This window comes from Chlamydotis macqueenii, chromosome 1 (genome assembly GCF_036417535.1).
Source record: "Chlamydotis macqueenii isolate bChlMac1 chromosome 1, bChlMac1.mat, whole genome shotgun sequence".
NCBI lineage: Eukaryota > Metazoa > Chordata > Aves > Otidiformes > Otididae > Chlamydotis > Chlamydotis macqueenii.
The window spans coordinates 131,960,342-131,984,971 of record NC_141556.1 but is presented as its reverse complement, the minus strand read 5'-3'; the positions used below and the strand labels follow the sequence as shown (position 1 = coordinate 131,984,971).

At 34.1% G+C, this 24,630-nt stretch overlaps 1 protein-coding gene across 7 annotated transcripts in view; it reads right to left on the bottom strand.

The window, feature by feature from the left end:
- RPS6KA3 (ribosomal protein S6 kinase A3) overlaps window positions 1-24,630 on the bottom strand; it is a 77,637-nt gene that overhangs the window by 30,409 nt on the left and 22,598 nt on the right. For 6 of the 7 annotated variants that reach the window (XM_086767325.1, XM_086767357.1, XM_086767315.1 and 3 more), the window contains 5 exons: window positions 11,009-11,125; window positions 8,617-8,698; window positions 4,740-4,820; window positions 3,635-3,714; window positions 1,084-1,190 (listed from right to left, as the gene is read on the bottom strand). In XM_086767325.1, the coding sequence (XP_086623451.1) occupies window positions 1,084-1,190; window positions 3,635-3,714; window positions 4,740-4,820; window positions 8,617-8,698; window positions 11,009-11,125 (467 nt within the window). The remainder of the gene's footprint in view (window positions 1-1,083; window positions 1,191-3,634; window positions 3,715-4,739; window positions 4,821-8,616; window positions 8,699-11,008; window positions 11,126-24,630) is intronic. The other variant, XM_086767350.1, reaches the window with a different exon arrangement.

Genomic DNA, 24,630 nt, shown 5'->3' with positions numbered 1-24,630 from the left:
TCTTTTTTCCAGGAGATGCACAAAAGAACAAGCTATCCTAATGGAAGTTCCACATAACAGCCAGGTTCTGTGATACTTGTTACTGATTTTTACTCTTTTCCACTAAATACTTTACATGAGATAGTTATCTCACACAGACTTCTCAGGTTCTCCACATAGCCAGAGAGGTGGGATCACAAAGGACATCAGGACTTCAGAGTTATTACAGACTTCCTTGCAAGGAGGCAGAGTATGTTAACTATCTGATTAAGCACAATAAAAGATATGCATGCATTATATTGCCACTTAGATTCCGCTCTGGGTAGAGAGTAAACACTACAGAATACATTTATATCTGAAAGGTTCAAATGTTCCAGATGATAGCCCTGACATTTTCTTCTTTAAATCTAAAACTAAAAAAAATTACTGGAGGAAAGACACAAACAGGAGACAGAATTCAGTCATTTGAATGAAGCACAGATGACTAATACACTGAGACACAACAACATACCAGAATTGTAACTTAAAGCTTATTTTAAGTTTTCAGTGTAATTATGGGATCATCAATATGTTAAATAAAGCCTGTGAGTTACTATTTTCATATTTTACTTTAAAATTTAAACTCCATCCTGTTCTTTCTGCAATGGATTTTAAAAATCAGCATTGGAAAATATGTTTGCTGCTAGGCTTTCAAATGCAAAGATAGAACATTAAACTGTAACTTTATATCGTGCATGTGTTCTAAGTTTATCACTAGTCCAGAAAGTCTACAATAATGACAAAAATAAAAGGCTAAGATGATCTCTTCTCCGTTGTACACCCTAAAACACCTGGAAAATGAAAAGTAGGAATATTTCAGTATACACTTTAAAGTAACATGGATTATCGTACTTGGCATATCACTGTGAAACTAGATGCTCATGTTAGAGTGGAAGTGAAATCCAACCTTTTTAATTAAGACAGACTGCAAGCTTTCCCCACCTCCTTCCCTGCCCAGTTTATATAGGAAATTACTGAAGTTTAACAGCTGGAAAGAGAAATGCATAGATAGAAGTTCTATACAAATCAAATTAATACACTGCATTTGCTGCAGAAGATCCTTACTTTTCTGGTTTTAGGTCCCGGTATATTATTCCAAGACTATGTAGATGGTCTAAAGCAAGTGCTAATTCTGCCAGGTAAAATTTAACATCGTCTTCTGTGAACATCACCTGAAAAAGCAAACCAACATATTTCAAATGTAAAATCTCTAAAGCTTATACCAACACCAACTAAACAATTATAAGAGTGGTTTTCCAGAACAGTTCGTAATACTTGAATTCATTTATCTACAAAACCCTTAAAATTCCAATTTCTTGGTTAGACTTGAACTTGGATTTCATAAACAATACTATTTTACAGCACATACTTGAAAAAGAACTTTCAAAGTCAATATTGTATTATGCTTTCTGCAAAACTGAGGTTATTTGCTTCTGATTGTTTAAGAGAATAAACAGATTGTAGTGGGACTGAAAAATTTTGCGAAGCATTTCAAGAATGGGACTACCTCTTTATTGGATGTGACCATTTCACTTCCAGACAACAAATGGACTAAAGAAGTTGAAATGCCTGAATTTTGTCTACAAAGTCAGAGAGGTAAGAAAAGCATATGCATCTTAATTTTGAGGGGAGTGTCTCTAAGCACTATGAGAAAGAAGTTACAGTGATGGTAAAAACCAATATGCAGCCCGAGATGTAACTGCAGAAGAGAGATCAAAGAGTAAACTAAGGAAATAGCCTATGTAAGGGTACAGGTAAGATCTCAGATAGCAATCCCACACTTTTCCACATTTCAAATGTAAACAGGGATTAGTTTATCTACAATGAAATGAACATGTCCCAGTCATACCAACACCGGTTGTGATCCACTGACAGACAACATCACAAATTTTAGTGCAAATTTAGAAAGAGATTTAAAAAAATCCTGCATGATTTTATTCTACCTCAGTTACTATTCTGAGCCCTCTTCCCACTTGCCTAGAATTTAAGGCTAACATCTTTAAATAGGGACCTGGAAAAAATAATGGCAATGGGGAGCACAGACAAACACTATTTTAAGCAAGAATTAAGAATAGAGAATACCATACATTTTCCCCCTTAGTAGTTTAAAGGGAGAAAGCAATATCAATGTTTGTACAAAAGGTTGTTGCTGATGTTACTTCTACAAAAGAGGCAATATTTAGTACAGGCACATTCAAGAAGGGAAATCTCTACAAGAAACATTTAAAAGCTCAAATAATGAAAGATCCCACGAGGATGATAACACACCCACACACTATGCTCTTTAAAAACACTGCATGGAGTTACTCTCTCCTAACCTTAAACATCTACAGTGTAGACATCTAGCTGTGAATTAATCACTTTTCCCTTTGTAGTCAATGGGGAAAAAGCAGGAACTTTTAGGCTGTAGTTCATCTCAAAATCACATGAATTGATCGGAGGACGACATTAATTGCCTCCAGCATGCCCATTTCACTCCATTAGTTATGAACAATTAGCTTACATTCAGGTACCTATAATGAATATTTCTTATCTAACCATATTAAATCTTTTCAGATTTTAGTGGCTCAAGATGAAAAAGTCATCAGCAAGAAAGCAATATACATTCTTTCTTGGGAATCAAGAACGAACTATGGATTTTAAGAAAAAAGTATGTCAATTTTAGAGTACTAATAACTTTCTACTTATCTGTGACAAAACAAATTAAAAGCAGCAGCTTGAAATAGATGGCTTCACTGAATTAAATGTAATACTTTATGTGGTCAGTAGGGAAATGATGATATATCTACGTACAAAATGCATTGCATTGTACTCTGCTCTTAACGTCATATGAGATTTGTAGTGGTGACCCAACTGTCCTGGATACTCTGTAGCAACGGAAAATGAAGACAGCTACAATTACAAGTTCTGGCTACTAGATATACACTGGATATATTTGTATCTCTATCCTACAATATATTTGTTGGAAGTTTTTGCACACGAATGACGTGAAAGAAATAAAAGTCTGATATATGAAGTGTTAGTATTTATTTCAGGAGTTACAATCAAATTAATGTGACGTAATCAAACCTTTCAAAGTCATTATTTCAGATATCTACACAGAGATATCACCAGCATGACAAAGGCAAAGTGTTCACGTTTGAAAAATTACTAAAATAAATTTAATATGATTCTTGCTTTTTAAATATTTAGAAAGAATGTAATTTTGTGTTCATACATAAATCCTAAAAAAAAATTTCACACTAATTTCAGAGTAGTAAAACCAGACACAAATCAGTTAATTTGAATACAACTACTTTATATAAATCCATGCTCCGAGACTCATCTTAAAACGTGGCAGCAATAAGAGAAGAAAATTTTGTAAGGTGTAAAAAGCAGCACAGAATACCACTTGTATAAGTATTTTTTTCAGAAACAATGTGAATTACCAACAGCATTTTCATGAAGAGACTACTTTGTGCAAAAAACCCAAGAAAACAAAAAGTCTAGCTGGTTAAAAAAAGATATTAAAAATTTTATTCAATGAAAACTGAATTTAAAAAGTAAACTCTCCTAATATAGGCAATTTATAATCAAATTTTATCAGTAGATGATTTTCAAATTAAAAAAAGTTTACCTCTTTGGATAAACGTGTAAACAAGTCTCCTCCCCTGAGAAAATCCAAAATAAGATATAGCTTCCCTTCTGTTTGAAAAGCTGAAAAGATCAATTAAAAAAATTAAACATCATCTAATTCTACCCACGATCAGAAGAATACCATACCCAATAATTCACCCTTTATTTTAATTATAAAAATGAATTATTCTTCTTTTTCCTTTGTGGAAAAATTTATTTAAATTAACTAAGCAACTGTTCTTCTATCATGGACCAAGTAACTCTCATGCCATGTCAAAGCAAAGCAAGCCACCAATGGAATTTATACATTTCTAAAAAAGTAAACTATATTTAGGTTAGCCAGCATTTCATTCCAGATTTTGGCAGTAAAAATCCTAGATTTAAAAGGGCAAATTAGTAACTAATGCATGTATTCTAAAACCTCTGGAAACTCAGCTTAACAGGGAGATCTTGTCCAGTTTGCAAAAGAGTGACAATAGTGAAAGCTACATTATTTAAGCCACATCAGAAAGTGACAGAGATCAGAGGTTTGAAAGATAGGAAAAACTGGATCCTAAAAGAAAAACAAACTGAAAAAAAAAATGAAAACCAGGAACTATTAGCTTTTTTCAGTTTACTTCCTGCATGACATGTTAAGAGTACTAATTTCCTCCCCCACTCCAAGTGAATAATTGTTTATGGCTGTCCATACTACTAAAATTAAAAGGCATATTCCCATCAACTTGATGTAACTGGAAGTAATGCCATTATATACAAACATATACATATGTTTGTATATACAAACATAAACATATACATATATGTTTATATATACATATACAAAACATAAGAGGTTTCAGAAAAAAATGGCTAGATATAAATAGATAACTGCTTTTTAATAAAGCAAAGGACTACAAAACTCTCGGTCCTATAAAGATATAACACTGCATTAAGTTAGCCATGTGCCTGCTTTGCATGAGAATTACTACACAGCAATTCTTTGCACTATCATGATTTAGACAGCACACTAATTTTCTCTAATTCTCTGAACCACAAAGCAAATATTAGGTACCATCTTGACAAGCATTCATTTTTACAATATAAAAATGAATTTTTCTGCAACTCACCATAGTGTAACTTGACAATGAAAGGATGGTTAACTTCTACTAGGATATCACGTTCCATTTTTGTCCGAACCCGATCTCGAACTACAACAGAACATGAGCAAGATTTAAAGAAAAAAAAAAAAAAAAAGTTACATTGCGAATCAGTATTTCTCCTACGTTTTGGGATGTACTTCACATTGTATCCCGTAGTATTGTCTGCAGGTCCCTATACTTTACAGAGTAGAGACCTGAGAGAATTTCACAGTGCAGAGTTTTCTGATGAATCTCTTCATGCTTTCCAATTTGCTTCAGTTTCTACTATTGGCAAAATCTGACACTGGCTAAATAAATTTAACAAAAGCTCAAGAGAAAACATAGCCACTCTTCAGTCTGCCCTATACTTAGTTAACCTTTTAAATGGTAGAGCAAAACTGCCACAGCTATGTATAGAAAACATAGTCATTTTCTCTACTGTTGAAAAGTAGGGAGAATAAAAGTTACAATAAAACAAACTTATGAATACAATTACAGTATTATAAAGATGCTTACATTGGTTTAACTAATTCAGATAACTTGCACTATTAAGATCTTAAGTACCTTCACAATTTGTAAGGGATATTTTTAAAAATTTCCTTCTTTTGTTATGAACTCACAATAAAAAGAATATCCATTCAATGTAGTGTGTACTTCAGACAAGCTTTTTGATTTTAAAAAGGTTTACTGAGAGAAAATGTGCACAGTGGAGAATATCAGACATCAGAAGCAGCTACTGCTCAAGCTGCCTGTGCTGCCCCACCATGCTGGCTCAGAATGGGAAATGTATCTGCTCCTATGCCACTATAGATTAAACTGAGGATCACGTACAGACGCCCCACATATGGGGCTGGCAATGCATGAAGACAGGCAGGATGGTCAGCTGAGGATGGCACCTGCTTCAGCTGTCCTAGGCAACTCCCCTGCCATTCCAGTCAGTGCTTGGTTCCCATTCGAAGCTCCACAACCATCAGGACACAAACAAAATTCAGAATTCTTATAGATAAGAGCTAGGAAAGTTTGCTACACTGATTTAAGATGTTGCATTTCTCTTTCTTTCCCTTATTCTACATTTTGTTACTGCCCTTTTCACAAATGTAACTTCTTGAAAGAAGCGCCTGAGAGCAATGAAGTCCAGTCCAAAGTTTAAGTTGCTGGCATTTCTTGTACAATTAACAAGCCAGAATTCTCAGATATTAAAACATAACAAGGCAGGAACAAAAGTCAAGAAGCAAAAGGGTCTTTTAGAAATCTAACTATCTTTTCCTAGAAACAGGCACTTACAATAATACAGGTACTTGTGAAATAAAGTTACATAGGTACATTTTCATAAATGAATAAAGCTATCAAGTTTCCATCTTCCTGCAGAACAGATTCCTAGAAGTGCAAGCACATGAAATAACAGAGCAAACATCATATTTGAATTTTGACCTTTAAATTTAAAGTAATTAAAATGTCACAATATAGTTGTGCTATTTCACTGTTCCAAGGGTTCATGTGAATTACGAAACTGAAATTCAGAATATTCTTTTTTAGGTAGATTCAGCTGAGAAAAAAAATCGAAGGACTTTTAAAGTGCCTACAGCTAACCACAGTTACATTGATAACAAGCCTTATTCTGAAAAGCTAGAGAAAGCTATACTTCTTTTTTGCTTGCTAAAGCAACCAAAAAAGTATAAGTGAGCTAATTTCAGAGATTAGTATTAGCCATGAAAAATCTGATTTCTGTTGACTATAGTTTCCATATGGGTACTGCTGGAAGCCCCGTTTTTTCCTAATACATTTGATGCCAGACCCTCTAGCAATGATTTGGCCCTGTTTCTCTCTCTTCCCATCATAAAGGGGCACTGAAAGGTGATACCTTTTATCAGAGTGTATTAATAAACTAGTCTCTGCACTAAACAAAGTTGTATATGTATATTCTTGGATTTGCTGTAAACACTAAAAGGACTGTGTAGTTGCATCAACATGTTCTGGCTAATATAGTTGCATTCTTAGGAGAATATTCTTTCTAAATTTGATTTGTGAGTCATGCACATCGCTTTTGATTAAGTGTTAAAGGGCATTTTTATCTTTAACTTTAGAACACAAAAATAACTTTATGAAACAGATTTGAAAGAGCTAAAGAATCATGGAAAAAATCAAGTAATACAGTGTATTATTTAAAATTACAATATTAGATCTCAAAAAATGTTGCAATTATGGAAAAAAAGAATTCATTTATGTTACTTTCATATTAAGATTTCAACAGTAATCTTCATTTACTTGCAACTCTACTCTTCCTAAAACATGAAACACAACCAAAAGACACTCAACAGCATCTGAAAACCCAGATACGAAGTGTTGAAAAATGCAGCATCCTCCTGCTAGTGTCAGCTTTCCACCCAAGCCTTTTGCATCCTTGAATTCTCAGTGCCCACAAGTCTCCTTTTCCAACCTAAAGTTCAGTTTCCAATTTCAGTATTTATCAGTTTCTGCCATCTATAGGCAAAACTAGATCTACAGTTTGGACTGTAATTTTTACATGTAAGGTTAAACCATAATCAAAAGGTGATGGAGAGAAGCCCTCAAATGTCTTTAAAAAGCAACTGCTGAATGACCTTTGATTCCAGTTCTGAGCTATTAACAGGCTGGAGAATGAAAGGCTATTGAGGATACCAAAGTACCTTAAATGAGTGGAAATCAGTTTCCGAAAAATAGGAAGTAAATAATGAGAACAGCACGTGCCACAAAACACAGAGGAATCAAAATATAGGAAACTGTTCAAAACCACTTACACTCTCTGTAATAGTTTTAAGCGAAAGTGATATAAAATGAGATCTGCGAGACAAGATATTCAGCAATAGATCTTAAGCAGAAAAATTTCAGGTTCAACATTTTAGCAGAAGTTGACAATTCAGTGCGAGTTTTTGCTCCCTCCATCATTCTATGAATATTTTCAGATGAAACTGTACGTTAAAATTGCAAATCAATATAATAATCAATAACACAGGTCAAGTAATACAAGTTGTTGGAACTATCCCAAAATTATCATTGCAATTTCAGTCCAGACATGAGTTAGAATAACTACAAATAGGCAGAAGTATTAAATAATGGCATAAAGCAACAAATACACATTCTGGTTAAGGGATTAGTGTGAAAGATGACTTTAATTTTAATCCACAGTAAAAAATACATTATTGATTTTTTCTTATGGAATTCTCCAGGACAGAACTGAGACTGTTCAGGTTTTAAATTATTTTCTTACTAATACCCTTCAAGACCAAAAATTCCCAAGACACAAAACATTGTAAAACTCATTTTTGCTCAAGTAATTTAGATGATTAATTTAAGATTTTATGAAATATATCCTACATCCAGAACAAGTTGCCGAAGTTTTGGGAACAGGTAGTGTATACTTCTGTTCTAAAGAAAGAGTTAAACCCCTGTGCTTAGAACTTTCAGAATATAACAACTAATATAATGCACTTTTAAATATCACGGTCTAAATATAAACTGAGCAAGAGGCATTAAGTGTATCCTTGGTGATAAACAGCAAATGAAAAAAGGAAGGATATTAAGTTTCAAATAACAGCTCAGGAGCAAGTCAGGTGGCAGATGTAACACAACTACTCTATTAAACCGTTATCACCTACCGAACTTTGCATGTAAAGGAACCTACTTTCCCCTATAACTATCAATACGGTACGGTTGTTCTCTTAATTTTTCTGGGTTTACAATACAAGGCAGTGTATTCTACTATTTGTTGATAGAAGAAAGTTCTAAAATATAATCTGTAGAACAGCATGTGTGTAAAGATTGAGTTTTGGTATAATGTTCTTGATTTATCTTTTTTTTTTTTCTTTTCTCTCTAGACAATGCTTACCTTTCAAGGTGGCCTTTTTCAATACCTTCATTGCATAAAGTTGTCTAGCATCTGATCCTGAGATTTTTTTGACTAGAAAGACCTGCATTGAAAATTAAAAAGAATTCTTAAATGAAAATAAAGGCAAGTCAGATCAATATACTTTGCTATGAAATTCAAGCAGTCAGTATGATTTCAATCTTATTATTCCTCCCAATACTACTGCTAGCTTCTTCGACAGTTTTAGATTCTGCAAAGTCAAACAAAAATTTCCTTGCAGTTTTTCCTACAATTCCTTCATTTCATAATCCAAAAGGTTCATTCAAGACAGTCTGCCAAATTAATTTTGATTTAACTTAATAGATTTCAGTGAATAAAAGAAAGAATGAATTTGGATTGTCTCAGAAGTTGAGAGAAATTTGAAACACAAAATTCAGCTTTTTAATATTAATCTCTGAATAGTTTTGTGTCTTATTAAAATACATAAGAAGGCACAGCAAAAGTGCTAATAATGATCAGATATGAAAAATAAATGTGTGTATAAGAGTTGATCCAGAAAATTGTATGAATCAATGCATAACAAAATAATTAAACAAAAACCTCTATAAAATTGTAAGAACCAACCTCTTATGTCACAAAAATGTTTTGTTTTTTTTTTTGGTTTTTTTTGATATGCTTCAGTTGAGTTTTGCACAGACCAATAAAGTACAAGCAGCTTCAATTAAAGTTGAAGTTTCATTTCCTTCTTTAGTGTAATGGGCTTTCTTGAGTGGGATTGTATTTAATATCCTTAATACAAAATGAATTTCAGTAGAGCCAAATTTTAGATTTAGAAATAAAGGAAAAAAAAAAAAAAAAAAAAAAAAAAAGACCTGCCACAGGTTTTCTGGTTATTTATGAAAAAGCAGAGACACATGTTGTGGTATATGAGAATGTTAAACGTATTATATGAAATTAGTTTTATGCCTGGTTTTGCATCCAGTTCCCACGTATGTTAACATCCCTTTGCATTATCCAGAGATTACCAAAACGTTATCAAGGGACCTGTAAAGCATGCAAATTACTCTTTTTAAACTGAATAGGAAGTAGCGACATCTTTCCAAATTATTAGAAAAAAAAGAGATTATGGGTTTTGTATTATTAATCCTTTTTGCATAAGCACTAAACCAACTGAGGACAAGACTGGCATTTTTGCAATAGTTTGAGTCAGCTGGACAGTTATTATATTTGTGTTTTCAAAACTTGCCGCCCCCCCCCCCCCCAGCAGTTATAGCACAGAATTTGGTATCATCACTAAAATAAAAGAGATTGTTGAAATTATCATTTATTAGCTTACATTTCCTTGACCCTGAATGATTTACCTTTCCTGATTTGAAGATTGCCAAATAAAAACTTGGTTATGATTGTGGATTAAATCAAACAACATAAGAAACCACCTTTGGAATCAGGTTTCTTAGTGAATTCTTACTAGTTTGAGTACCAAATGTTATAGTTTCTAAACATCTTGATTTCCAAGCTTAACTAGAAACATTACTCCAACAATGTGATTAATAGTAACTTGCTACCATCAAGAGAGAATTGGATTGATTATTCTAATTTCCCCCCATATCCAAGATGGATTTGGCACTACATGCTAGAGCTTAACATCATATCCAGAATGGCAATTAAGGCTGAAAACAGGTGTAAAGGCTCTGTTGTCTTACATTACATATTCCATTCTGTTTCAATGATCTGTCTTGCAACATGAAGTTAATGTTTTGCTTCAATGTTGGATTTGGACAACCACAAGTATGAATCACATACACCTAGTAAGATCTCAGTATGGACAGTACTCACTGAATGCCAGAAACATTGACTCTTTAAAGGAGCTTTGAATAAATATCAAAGTACTTTGTGCCTTAACCAAATTATGACAAATAATGCCTAGCATGAACACAACCAGGGTATATAATGTTTACTTCAGTAGCCATGATTGCTCAAATTTTGTTCTTTACAATTACCAACTGCTACAAAAATAAATTCTGCCTGTAGCTTCTATACTGGTGATAACCTACCATTAGCAGGTTGGCAATCAGGAATACATATCAAATAAACCTCACCTCCTTTAAATGTAGAAGAGTAGTTACAGAAAAATGACATTCCATTTTAACAGCAAATACTCAATTATTTCATATCTAGTCACTTTTTTCCTATGGATCTTTGATATCTACAAATCATATAAACTAGAAGAAAAATCTACTGCTTTAAAAAGATCTGCCACAATTACAGTGGCTAGTTAGCACTAATTTAGAAAGCAGTTTTCTCTTGCAACATTGCCTTAATGCAAACTGTGGCTGCCCTAAATATTTCACTCCTAATATTATTCAATGCTATATTCCTGAATAATTGGCTCCACAAGAGTTCAGTTACTAACCTTTCCAAAGGATCCTTGTCCTAGTACTTTCAGAAGTTCAAACTGTGAAGGGTCTGCTTTCTCATGTCCTTCCTTTACATGGTGAGTTATTGCAATTTCTTTGATATTTCCTTCTTCCTGACAAAGAGCAGAATAAGTTTACGTTAGTGGTGCATAGAATCATAGAATGGTTAGGGTTGGAAGGGACCTTCAAAGGTCATCTAGTCCAACCCCCCTGCAAGGAGCATCTTCCCAACATGTTTATACATTCACAATATGTTGAAAGATACCAGTGCCACTGAATCCAATGAACTACACACTCCCAAATAGACATTAAAAAAAAAAAACAAAACAAAACAAAACCAAAACCACTGAGCAACACTATTTGCATAATCAAGACACAAAAAATAAACTATATGCATTACAAAAGGTGGTATTAGTTTGGTAATTACGTGGCTTAAACTTTTAGGGATGTGTAAGAATTCAGATAACAACCCAGTTGACAATAACAAGTTAGCGATTCCCAAGCTTTTGTACTTAGGCCCATATTGTTTGGTTCATAATCTCCATTCCAGATTCAAAATCCATTAATGGATATCTTCTTAAGAATTTAGTCCTCTTAAAGAACATCTAGAGTGCATCAAACAGACCAGATCTCTTAGGAAGCCCTCCTTTTTAACATTTGAATGAGGATCACTATGCTGTGGCAATGCTAATGCTCACATTTATAAGACAGTGTAAGACAGCACACCCTCCATCCCTACTTCAGCAGCAATAAACTCTACCTGCCACTCAGAAAATTCTGGTGAGGAAAAGAATCTCATTGCCTCTTTTATCAAGGAGAGTCTATTCTATAAAAGCTGCCAGTCTTCAGCATTCCCCCTTATGTGAAAAACTAGTCATCAGAAAGCTCTAAAGGGCAGTGAATCTTCTAGTCTTTTCGTGCTCTGCACTGTCATAGTTTAGCCCTACTCGGGACCAAACTATGCAGTCTCTCTTTCACTCCCCCATCCTCCAAGGGAACAGGGAGAGATAACATTAAGAAAAAAAGGCTTGAGGTTTGAGAGAAGGACAAGGAGAGATTATTAAAGTTACTGTTACAAGCAAAACAGACTCAACTTGGGGAAAACTGTTGTCGTAGTTCAGTTATTAAAACCAAAGCAGGATCATGAGAAAGAGAACCTTGAATAACTCCTTCTACTTGTCAAAGGAATTACTTGCTGGTCAACATTTGTAGTTTCATCTTTTAAATTAGTATATGGTCAGTCAGATTACGTACTACTTAAACCACCCACAGTAATCTTAGAGAATCCCAGCGAAGGAATAGCATAGTAGAGCAGACTGCCAAGCGCACATTACTTCAGATACTTTGATCCATTTCTGCCTAGCTCTTTATCTATTAGCTTCCTGGCTATCTCGGAAAGTAAAAAAAAAAAAAAGTGTGAAACAGAACTTCCTGTTAACTTCTGTTAACTTTCCATTATCTACCCAGATAACAGGGACCCAAAGCTATCAGGTCGACACATTGCTTTAAAAGCATCACAAAATGTAACGAAAACAAGAAATGAAGAAGCAAAGATATGAACTTGTTCTCTATACAGAAACAAAAAAAAAATTTTTTTAAGGCAATGCAATTATTCTGCAACCAACTTCCCAGTGGTTATTTTGGGCACCCTCTAAAAAAAAAAAAAACCAAAACCAAAAACAACAACAACAAAAAAAAAACCAACCCAAAAAACACACAAAAAAAACCCCCACCCAAACCCAAACCACCACTTCACATTCCTGATAAGAGAATATTCCCAGTCTTCACAGTTTCTCATGGTTCAGATACTCTTCAGTCCTTACAAAGCAGATCTAATATAACTCTGTTTTAAATAAAATGGAACTCATCATATCCTACTTCAGTAGCTTGTCCATAACATATGTTTGGGAGCAAGATTTATGACTAATAGTTATGCACAAATTTGCAGTTTCCTTTTCTGATGTAATGGCTCAACAATTGCAATTCTAACCTAAACAGGATTTTGCAAATGCAGTTAAAAATATAAAAGCCAGGCCTTTCACAGAAATGCAAATTATATGCAGAAGTAATCAACCTGCACTGTATCCACTATCTACCTGAATGAAAATACAAGCCTTTGATACTGTAAAAAGAGATCTCTTTCTCAGCCAATTGTACTAATTACATTAGTTAATAGATGTCATCTTACAGTGGAAGAGAAGCCAGCCACTCAGTCTGGTACTGAATTTGTCTTAAGCTCCGTTTCTGATCATTCCACGATACTTGGAAAAAACATTTGTCCAACATTATTAATTCAAAATAAATGAGATTATGCGTGGGGTGCTGAAAGACTCTGGTTCTCCTCTCCTTTATTCAGTTCCCTGACAACTTTCACACCACTACAGATACTCACCAGAGATCTGGCTGTTGCAATGGTGGGATCTTCTTTCCAGTTGTAACTACACCCTACTGCCTATATTTTATTTCTGTTATTTATAAGCTTGGAAAACTCCCTTTTCTCAAGCCTTATACTGCAGCAATGTCTAAATAAAAGTCTCAAGACATAAGTTTCTTTTTTGAGCCTCACAGCTCTTCCAAGGCCTTTTTCAAAGGGGAAAGCAATATTGTCACAGAAAGTCACATTTAAAAAAATATAAAATACTGTTAGTCAGCTTAAAGTGGTTGCTACTGGCTTCCGTTATCATGAAGCTAAATAAAGAACACAAGGAAACAAACAGAAGGTAACATTATTCTGAGTTTCCTTAACATTTCCTTAACAATATAATAGTGTTAAATCAACACTGGCCTAGAAGGGAAGTAAGTGACAAACAAGTTTGGGTATGAATTTAAAACACCACTATTTCAGAATAACTTCCTGCACTGATACAGTTCACAAGTCAGAACTATTCTGTTCAGTAAGTTAGTAATTACTCCAGTATAAGTAAGCTCTTAGTAATGCAGCTCACAAAATATGTCTCTGCGCAGCAATGCATAAACACACAGGAAAGAACATGGAATGGACTATATTCCAAAGACAAATCAAAAATCAAATCTATAAGAGAAATGATGATGATGATGATGATGATGATGATGATGATGATGATGATAATAATAATAATAATAATAATAATAATAATAATAATAATAATAATAATAATAATAATAATAAGGTTCAGCAGCACCAAAGCACCAAGGGTGACTAATTTATCATTTTTCTCTTTAGGAATCAGCTGCAAATTAAAATAGGAAACATACTTGTCAGGGAAAAAAAAAAGATACACACCTTCTAGGCAAGTGGTGAAAAACTATTTAACCATTATAAGGCTATAAAAATAGTAGTCTAGTCATGTTGCTGGAAAAAGTCCATATTTTAGGTAGTTAATGAATACTAAAGTACTCACTTTTGTTCTAGTAATTGAATTTACATTGACTTTTTCATTCAAGACTAAACTAACTTGCTGTAACATAAAATACTTGTATTTGTTTCTGAGATTTTATTACAGGAACAACTATTAGACAATGTATTAAAAGGAACCAGACTTTAAACCCTAAAGGAGGTAGAAGCAGATGAGCCTTCTAGGTAAGTATTTCTCAGTAGTAACAAAACAAAAAACAAAAACAACAAAAAAAAAACCAAACCCAAAAAAACCTAGAACAGAACAGCAAGAGAAAAATGTGAGTATATCTGTACGTAGAATCTTCTGTAAATTATCCTTCAGATTTCTGAGTTTTCACTAGGAGAACTGCAAATAGTTCTGTCTGTAAAGAAGCGGCCTATGCAGAGCTGCACTGCATAATACACTGCTTGCGTTACACAGGTGAGTTTATCTGCAGACCTTTTTCTGAGCAGCACATTCTAGGGACAACTGAAAAGCTGGTCTAGGGCTAACAAACTGGGCTCTGAACTGCTAGGAGAGCTGCCAGTATAACCCACAATACCATCCCTATTGTTGTCATAGGCTTGTAACTTCCAATTCTTTTATTGCTCCTAATAATTTCAATCTTTTTACAGACTGATTTTATTTTCTAATCACACATACAGCAACAAAGAGAGTACATATCCCTTTTATCTCTAACTTGCAATTCCTGAAGATAATGTGAGAGTGGTATGAAAGAAAAAACAAGTAAAAGGGGTCTGTGAGAGAATTCTGGAGTCTGAGCTTAAACCATTTGTAGACACTTTAAGAGAGTGTTGCCAGATGTGCACTTACAACAACGAAGTATTGCAGGTGCCATATGAGATATATTCTTATGACACAACCTAAATCTGATAAATTCAGAAAATACAATGAAGACTCATTAGAATTTAAATAGCACCTCAAAAATTAGAAGTGTTCTTAGCCCACAAATTTTACAGATAAAGTACAGAGAAACAACCAACTAAAGATTAAAATAATTTAAAAAAAAAATTAAAAGTATGCTCTGACACTGACAAAATAATCCACAAGGAAAAAGCTCCGAATGATCTAAATAGATGGCACAAAATCAGATTTATGCTCTTACTCATACCAGGAAGAGGAAGGCTATCTGCAATAAGGACCACTAGCATATCCAAACACCATAAGGGTCCTGCTGGACCTAAAATTCTCAGTTTCAGGTTCTTGAATAAACACATAAGCATGGTGTGAACATACATAAGTTAAGTCCTTAACAAAGAAATTCCAAAACATTGGCACGAAAACTGGAAATTCAGCAATAAAAGTTACCTTACTCTCAAAGATGTGTAAGAATTATATATGAATTAACTTCAACAGTACATCAGAGAACAAGCTGGTATGTCATGTACAGAATGCTTACTTAGGAAAAGTATCCCTGGAAGATAGATTCCTCCTTTTCTTGGTACTCAAAATTATACGAATATGAGTAGAAATATTTTAAACACCTAACTCTTTATGATAGCGTATTTTACAGAACAGTTATTAAAAGAGCAATTAGTTCATCAGCTTCACAGTGAGTGACAAAGATCTGAGTATACACTCTTCAATATACCAAAAGTCTAAGTTAAAACTAGCTATATACAGATTACACTAAAGGGAAAAAGCAGCAGTTATCTAAAAAATTTTAAAGTTTTACAGCAATAATAATAATGGAGTATTTAAAATTGTTCCTACATATAGGTGATATTTAATGGGTGTAAAGTCACCAAGGGACATAAAATTGGAAAGGTACAAAAAAAAAAAGTACAGGGAAACATTTACAGCTTAAGGCATCCAAAGCATTCAGGTCAGACAGTAAACTAGACCCATCCTGAACAGAAAGACTGACTGCATCATCTCTGCTGTCAGCTTCAGTGAAACTAAACTGGAATTAGATCATATACAGAAAGCTAACCAAAACCAAGATATCCAGAGGTAAGATCCCTAACAAATTCAGAATCAGATTTCTGAGAAAGTTCTCTTTATGAAAAAGTTCATATATGGATTTAGAAAATACCAGAAGTTCTTATTGTGTGAGATATGTGATGAATAACCGTATCCTACCTTGAGTCCTTTGCATCAGGAAGTGGATATTAAAGATAACGCACAATATCCATTTTCCATTAATAAAAGGGACAAAGTGACTGCAAAACAAGGCTTCATGCTCACTTTCTCACAAAATTAATACTACCTGAATGTAGGAGAAAAATCTCCTCGGAAGTGCAGTGAATTTCAGCTGACAGACAACTAAGCAACAATCAAAGAACCTTCCCTCTGCACACTTGCTGGCTGTATGAAATACATCAAGAAGTAAAACACCAAACCTGTAACATCTGAATAAAAGGTTTCACGGTGAGAGAAAGTAAAAGGCCACATACCAACCCCTTCTGCATCTAACACAGATGGAATTGAGAAGCAACTTGCATTTCAGTAGGGCTTTAAAATAAACTGTATTTTTCTAATAAGGGGCACAGATAACTAGAATAGATATAGTCTAGAATCAAAGAATATGACTATACATACTGGAGCTCATCAAAATCCAGTGGGAGGGAAATCTGGCATATGCAAAAAATCCTTAGATGGGTCTTGTATTCAAGAAAAGTTCTTCCTGGACAGCAAATATTGTTGACATGCTGACCAAAAACTGTAAAAATGAAGTTAAGACTTTGACTTAAGGTGCACATTAGATAAATAGATTAACAAATTTTTAATCTAACTGAAAAATTAAAATCTGTTCTAATATCCAAGCCGGGTTAAGTAACTACTGGAGAAATTAACTTAAATACTGATATTCCTGGTTCCGACATTACCCAGGTTTCACCTTTATCCATTAATTCTGTATTGCTCTTAACAGAGTTAAGAAGGTACAGTCTGAAGCATCTTCTAAATACAGTTACTTACAGACTTCGTTATGATTTAATTTGCCCCTTATGATAACTAAGGGTTTGTTCAGATTTTTTTTGCTGTAAAGTGACCTTCCAGCTCCTGGTCTTCTAAGGTCTTCCCTGAATAACTTTTTATTTTTAATACTTGATTTTTAGTGTTATTTTGGAAGCCCTTGCATCCCTGCTAGACACAGTAACATTGGACTGATTTTATGCTGCCTATAGAGCAATAGCCCCATACTACTCCTAGCCACAATCTTCCTGCCTCGACCTGCAGAGACTGCAGTTGCTGAGGCACCGACCACCAGGCTGCGTTCAGCTGAGAGCTCAGTGGTACTGCTGAGTCCTTTGAGTCTCTGCCTGCCAAAGTCAAGTCACTCCCCCAGATTGTGCAAGATTCTTTGTTCCTAATACACAAGTTAGCATTTAACTGTGCCAATATTTGTATGTTTAACACTCCTTCTAAACAGACACTATTAATATGTTAAGAAATGTTGGTGGAATCCCACCAGAAACTCTTCCAGGAACAGTTTCATTAATATTTTCTGTTTTGAATTAAAATCTTTTTTATACATTTATTTTGTATAGTGATCATTTACACATGAGAAACAGCCAGAATCACTATTAGGAAAGTTCACAATTTTGGAATTTCAACTTCTGTATAGTCAGGAACCAGAATGAGAGAGAGAAAAAAAAAATCTGTTAGTTTTAATCACAACAACTAAGTCAGATCTATATTGTCAGTATTGGTGAACACCTGCCTCAAATATTAGCCATCTTTCAAGATAAGACGACAGCCCTAGAACAAATTTTAAAACTAACTTTCTGAAATAAAGATACAAATATTTCAATAGTATTAAGGTGCAACCCTTTTCCTATAAGACAGATAATAGTAATTTCTATCAGTGTAAAGGACATTTCATAATCTACTTCCCTGTAATACTGTTCAGGTAGTAAGTATTCACTTAATGAATTTTAACTTATCTGACAAACTCACTTCTCTATCAGTTTATACTACTGAACATGCAATTTTCAAAAAAGCAAATCCAACTAATCAAGCGCTAAGTGCAATATTCTTTTCCACTTGAAAGCTGAGCAGCAGCAAAAAACCTGCTTTTATCAGTTTTGATTTGTTAGTATCATGTATGTAGCTACATAGAATTTTCCATTTTCATTACAGAAGTAGCAACTTTGTTTTCATCTCTCTCAGTCTATTTTTCAGGAATGTTTTGCTTCCTCTAGACAAATTCATGTTCTTGAGGCACATGTACATTCAGTACAAGCGAAGATAGACTGAAAACAGAAAAAACTGATTCCCCAGCAAGTTACTTAACACTGCTACAACCACGATTGCAAGTTTCCTTTTACTACTTTGTTAGCCTTCAATGTACTTATGAACGCTCAGCTGGACATTCCTGTACATGGCAAAATATTTTTCTGTCACAGGCATAAGAAGGTTGATTCCTGTAACGAGCTAGAAACCATTTCTGAAATATTGACTATGATATTAAACCTTGGTGCTGAAGTTACATAATGCAGTTATGGCCCGTAGAGACAGTGAGCTTATTGGATATCAAGAGATTTTAAAAGGATGACTCAATGTTGGCACAGCTCCCCAGCTCATATACATAATTTCCTTTTCCTCCCCTCCCTTAAGTCAGGAAGTCTCCTAGATGTATTTTTACTTTCCCAAGTTGTTATGAACGTAGGACAAATTTTCAGTATTACCTGAAGAAATAAAACCCATATGAGCTACGATTTTGAAGTAAAAAAGAGCCAACAAACTGAAAACCAACTACTTTTACCTTTTCTATTAGAGCCTATGGAAATCTTTATTAAGTCAAAAATAGGAGTTAAAAATGTGAGGACTACACCAGTCTAGGTACTTTTTAAACATCTCAAACACATTCTATATACAATCATGCATTCTATGCTCATTATACTCCTACCTCTAAATTCAAAACTGTCTTTAAAAAGAAATCATTTCAATGTCCAACAAGCATTTCACAATCTCTCATTACTTCAGTAAGCAATGTTAGTGAGCTGAACCATGGAATAAAAAACATTCCTTATAGTTGTGACTAATATTCAATTTGAGTCTCTTAACAGAACTAACGATCACTTAAATGCTTGTACACAAACAATTGTTCTAAAAAGCTGTTTAAAAATGCTGCTTTTGAAGTAGTAATTATTCTAATATAACACAAAGCAAAGCACTGCCATGCATATAATTAAATCAGGCTGTCTTAGGGTTATTCTGTGTGTGTTGTCTGTTTTACACTAGTATCAAAGAAAATCAAGAATAGAGCAGAAGTTCTAATTAATGTGGACATTTGAAGTCAGAAATACAGGTTTTCACAATTTATGCTTTTGCTTCTTTTTTAAAAGATGGAAAAAAAAAAAACTTGCGCTTTCAACTGACATCAAATTACCTGTTGCAGACAGCACCTGTTGTTTTACCTCAGAGAAAATAAGATTTCCTAAAAGCAAACTCTATTTGTAAAAGTTTAGTTTCAGAGTTTGGTTTTTTTTTTTAATTATTCTTAAATTCTTAAGTCTCTAAGAGAAAAACAATGCATAGAGATAATAAAGAAAAATCACTGTATTTATGTATTTATTCCTTACGCTCTATACCTTCTACTCTTTTCCATTCCTGCCTTTCTACTACAATAGTTTTGAGATCTAGAAGGATGTCTATGCCCACATCTGTTCCAGGTAGCCAACTCACTCACATAAATGAAGACTGCAGACCTGGTGGTTACTGAGACTGAACTCCTCCCATTCTTCTGGTGTTGCAGATGAAGCAAGACAGGGGTTTGAAGAATGAGCCCTGTCCCAGAGCAACAAGTCAACGGATAGATGAGGCCCTTTGGAATGACTGGCCAGACTGGGAGGATAATTCTGAAGATACTTTCCCTCCTCAGAACGAAAATACAAAGTTCAGGACAGAAGTAGGACTCTACTCCTTCCTTCCCAAAGAAACTGTGAGCAGTAGGTTGTTTATCAAGTAAAGCTGAGGAATTCCTGTAAGCATTTTAAAAGCTCAATGTTGGTCACTAAAAGCAGTTTTGTAATTAAATCCTCTTTCGATCATCATGAAATTATCTCATGAAGGAGACCATGCATATCAACATTGGAAAAAAATACTCATTGAGTGGAACTTTAATTTCCCAGTAACTTTGACAAAAGTTTTTGTTCCTACTTTGTAAGCACTAATACATTTGAGAGCATCACAATTAAGAAAAATAATTCAAATTTAAAAAAAAAATTCAACTATTAAAAAAATTCCATGAGCATATTCAGCACTAATCTATGAAAGCTATGATTCTGGTTTTACTGAGATAATATCCTAAATATATAGTAAAATTTATATGGGCTGCACTGTTCAGCATTTCAAAAACAACAGAATGTTAAATACAGTATAATCAAACTGCCGTAAAAGTAGCTAAAATAACCTTCTTTTTTTTTTTTTTTTAAGAGACACTTCTAAGAAATACCTTTCATGTTGCCTGTGGAAAAGAACTATAATTCAGGACTATGAGTTGATAAATGTGGATTTTACAAGGTTTACATTAAAAAACCCCAGTATATAATGCAGCCCATGTTCTACTGTGTTACATGCACGTCTTGTTTTAATGTTGCAGTTATGGCAAGCAAATTCAATTTAATTTTCTCATACGTATTCCAAAGTTTAAACCAGTACACAGGCTAGTAGGTGTTAAATTACTATTCCTTTTATTTACAAATAAGTAGACTTGCTTCACTTAAGACATTAAGACAGTACACAAGAAGAGCTGTTTGGGTTTTTTTTTCCACTGAAAAGTATTTGCAGACTTATAGGAGGAGAAACAGGAAAAGTGATTTGAGTTTCAACGATAAAATGCTCTATCACATCGCATGTTCACATGTATCATTAAATAGTTCAGAAGCAGTGCATGGGATAATACAGTTCTCCACTAGAGATTTTTCTCAACTTAAAAAAAAACCCTTTTATGTTTAAATATATGCTGAACAACAAGACAAATTATATAAGTTAAATGTCTCCTATTACTAAACTGTAATTTAAAAGTTGAAAGAACCATAACATTAACTGTAACTTAAGCAAGAGTGTCACTATTCTTAATGCCATTTTCAGAAGTAAATTTAAGATATTAATAAGCCTGAGTTATTTTAACTGTCATTCCACATATAAACATATTTTACAGCGTAAAGTACTACATGAAAATGTAACTATTAAAACAAACACTAAGTATTAATTTTAAAAATATTTTAAACATTTTTAATAAAACTAGACTCTCAGTGACAAAACTTAACATACACCTTTCTGCAGGAAAAAAAAAAGTAAGTTTTACTGTATTTAAATATAGGTAAAAATTTCCCAATAAGGCTAAATTATCAACAGGTACCTTAGAAACTTCTACAAAATACGAGCGCACCCCGAACTTTTTTTTTTTTTTTAAAGAAAATAAAGGCTTTGTATACAAACAGCATTGACACCAAAGCAGTGAAAGACTAAAATTGCTTTGAAATCAGAAGTTTAATTAAAATAAAATTTCCCCCTTTCCCCTCTTATTCTTTTCAATAAGAAACTAAGCTCACCCGAATAGAACGAACACGTAGAGCCAGAAACTTAAACATGACTAAGAAACCATGATGTTTAGATTTTCTGACTGAGCAATCGTAAGTCTAGCAGGGAAGACCAACCCTGGCGTTTTTGCTGCGACCAGCTGTTCTGGCAATTAGAAAATTTCCTGTCAGGCAAGTCAGACACAGTCAGGGGGTGGGGAGAGAGAAGCAGGGGAAAAAAGGTCAAAGAAAAAAAAAAAAAAAAAAAAGAAAAAAAAAGGAGCCTTGATTTCCCTCCCAATAGATCAACAACTATCTCAGAAATCATGCTACTATGCAACATTTCACTAGTTAAGCAGAATAGCAACTATTTTAGGTTTTACATGTGATAATTGTATTTTTATGAAATTTAACTTAATTTTACAAAATGTTTTAAGATATCATGCATCACTACTTTTTAGACTTCATCAATGCAGAGAATGCGGTATGCTTACGCTTAATGACTTTTTTATTTACTAGTTGTTAGAGGACCAAACGGATCTTGCACATAGCCCTTTGAAATCCTGCACACAGAAAATGCTACACAGATGTTATAGAGGTTAGGACAAGGCAGACTGCAGAAATTATTTGAATTGGATCACCCAGCAAAATGTCTGACTTAGGCACCAATATTATATTGCTGTGAAGACAGTGAAAAATTTCTTAAAGTAATAAAAATATCTAAACTTTCTTTCAATGTTTGAAAAAACTTCAGCTATTTCTAAGAATTAGAATTCAATCTAATTACTTCAAACAGCTAGAGATGAAGTTTTAAATCTGATCTCTCCCTAGATTTAGTACAGAAGTTATTGTTCCGAATCTTGACAGTACCTTTAGCTTTTTCGATATTTCTTTAAAGCACTGAATTACACAGTGCATGCTCTATTAGAATATGGAGCAAGATTGCTTTTCTTCAAGCAATAAAGAAATGAATAAAGGCAAGTAACAACATTTAGTCAAAGGCATACACAGGTACTCAGTTATACGCAGATCCAGGTGATTCCATTTAGTGACTCTGTACCAAAGGAAACATACAGAAAAATACTGTATTTCTGAAAACAAACAAACCCTCCAAACTACCTCCCTTGACTGGGTTCTAACAAATACCTGAATTAGAATCATAGAATGGTTTGGGGTTGGAAGGTACTTTAAAGGTCATCTAGTCCAACCCTCCTGCAAGGAGCAGCGACATCTCCAACTAGATCAATCGATTACTGCAATGTTTTTAGACTTTAATTCCTATTCAGAAGACAAAGACAGCAATTCATGTATTTAAAGTAACAGAACATGTTGCTTCTATCTCTATAACATATCCTGGCTGTCTACACTGTCAGTTTCTAACTTTGCCTTTAAAACCTGGATTATGTGTTTCCCCAGCATAACCAAAGACCCTCTTGCCCAAATGCAGAGATGAAATAAAGACACCTCATTCTTGGCTTTATTAGGACCCCACAAGCAAAAATGCGCCTATTTTGTGTTTTCTTGTACTCCTCTAGGTCTTTATGTCACATTCACAGGCATGGATCTTTCAAATTATATGTACTGAATATATATCATTATTATTATAGATTACATAGTAACTACTGTGTTACAGCAGTATAGATTACAATAACTACTGCTACACCTTGAGTCCTCAATTACAATGTGGTTTTACAGTCCAGTGTGTTATAGCCTTTCTGGAAGAAACAGCCTCTACTACAACAGCAGTAACACAGTAGGAAAAATGATTCAATGTTTGTTTTGGGATAAATAAAGCTTCTTGAGCACAAGGAGGTTACTGCAACACAAGGATTTCAAGTATTTCATAAATGGTACAAAAATTACTTGAAACTTTCCTCACTTCAATTGTTTTTAACTTTCGGCTACTTCCTCCTCAAAACTGAAATACCTCAAGAACTGCAGTTTAACAGCAATATATTGTTCTTTATATTTTGAAGATTTAAAGTAAATAACTAAATAAATGGGAAAACATTCAAGCTCTCTGCCTTACCTTGTCAAGAACATGCATGAATGTGCTAAAAGCAGAGTGATCAAGAATCTCCAGATCACCAAACTAAACTCTGTGGTGGCAAGGAAAGCTAAAAGCAGAAATGGAGAGTAAGTGCTAGGACCTACACTAACCATAATGTTCTTTAAAGCCGAAAAGATAATGTGGGTAAACCATTTTCTTCTCTTTTTCTTGTAAGAGTATGAGTGTATTCTGCTGTAGATAAGCTGTATCTGCTAAGGGTGACAGGAATAAGGCATTTCAACTGCAGCATTTGTACAATTACTGACTACTGCTCTCCCAAACCTTTTATATGACCTCCCAGTGAAGTACAAAGCACAGTGCTCAGGGGTCAGCGGGGTTACTTCACAACAATAGTTCTCCTATAACTGGCATGGATCTGCAGCAGGTGGAAGAAATTTCTTGTGTTCTGGGAGAATAAAGCCTGCATGGTTCCCAAAGAACACTACCAGCCAACCAGAAACATTAAGATATATGCTACATAATTCATTTTGAGAATCTCTGAGAATGGAGCTTGCCCTTTTAAATATTCCTTCATATGAGAAGGAGACAGGTTAGAGGGCAGCAGTCCCCAACAGGGAAGTCTGTGGTAACAAGGACAAATTGCTCCAGCAAATTGCTCCCCTTACCTTGAAATCTTTGATCAGAATTTGTATTATACATGTTTATCATGAAACACGACTGTCTCCAAAACAAAAGGAATTTGCTATGCCTGTCAGTGACAG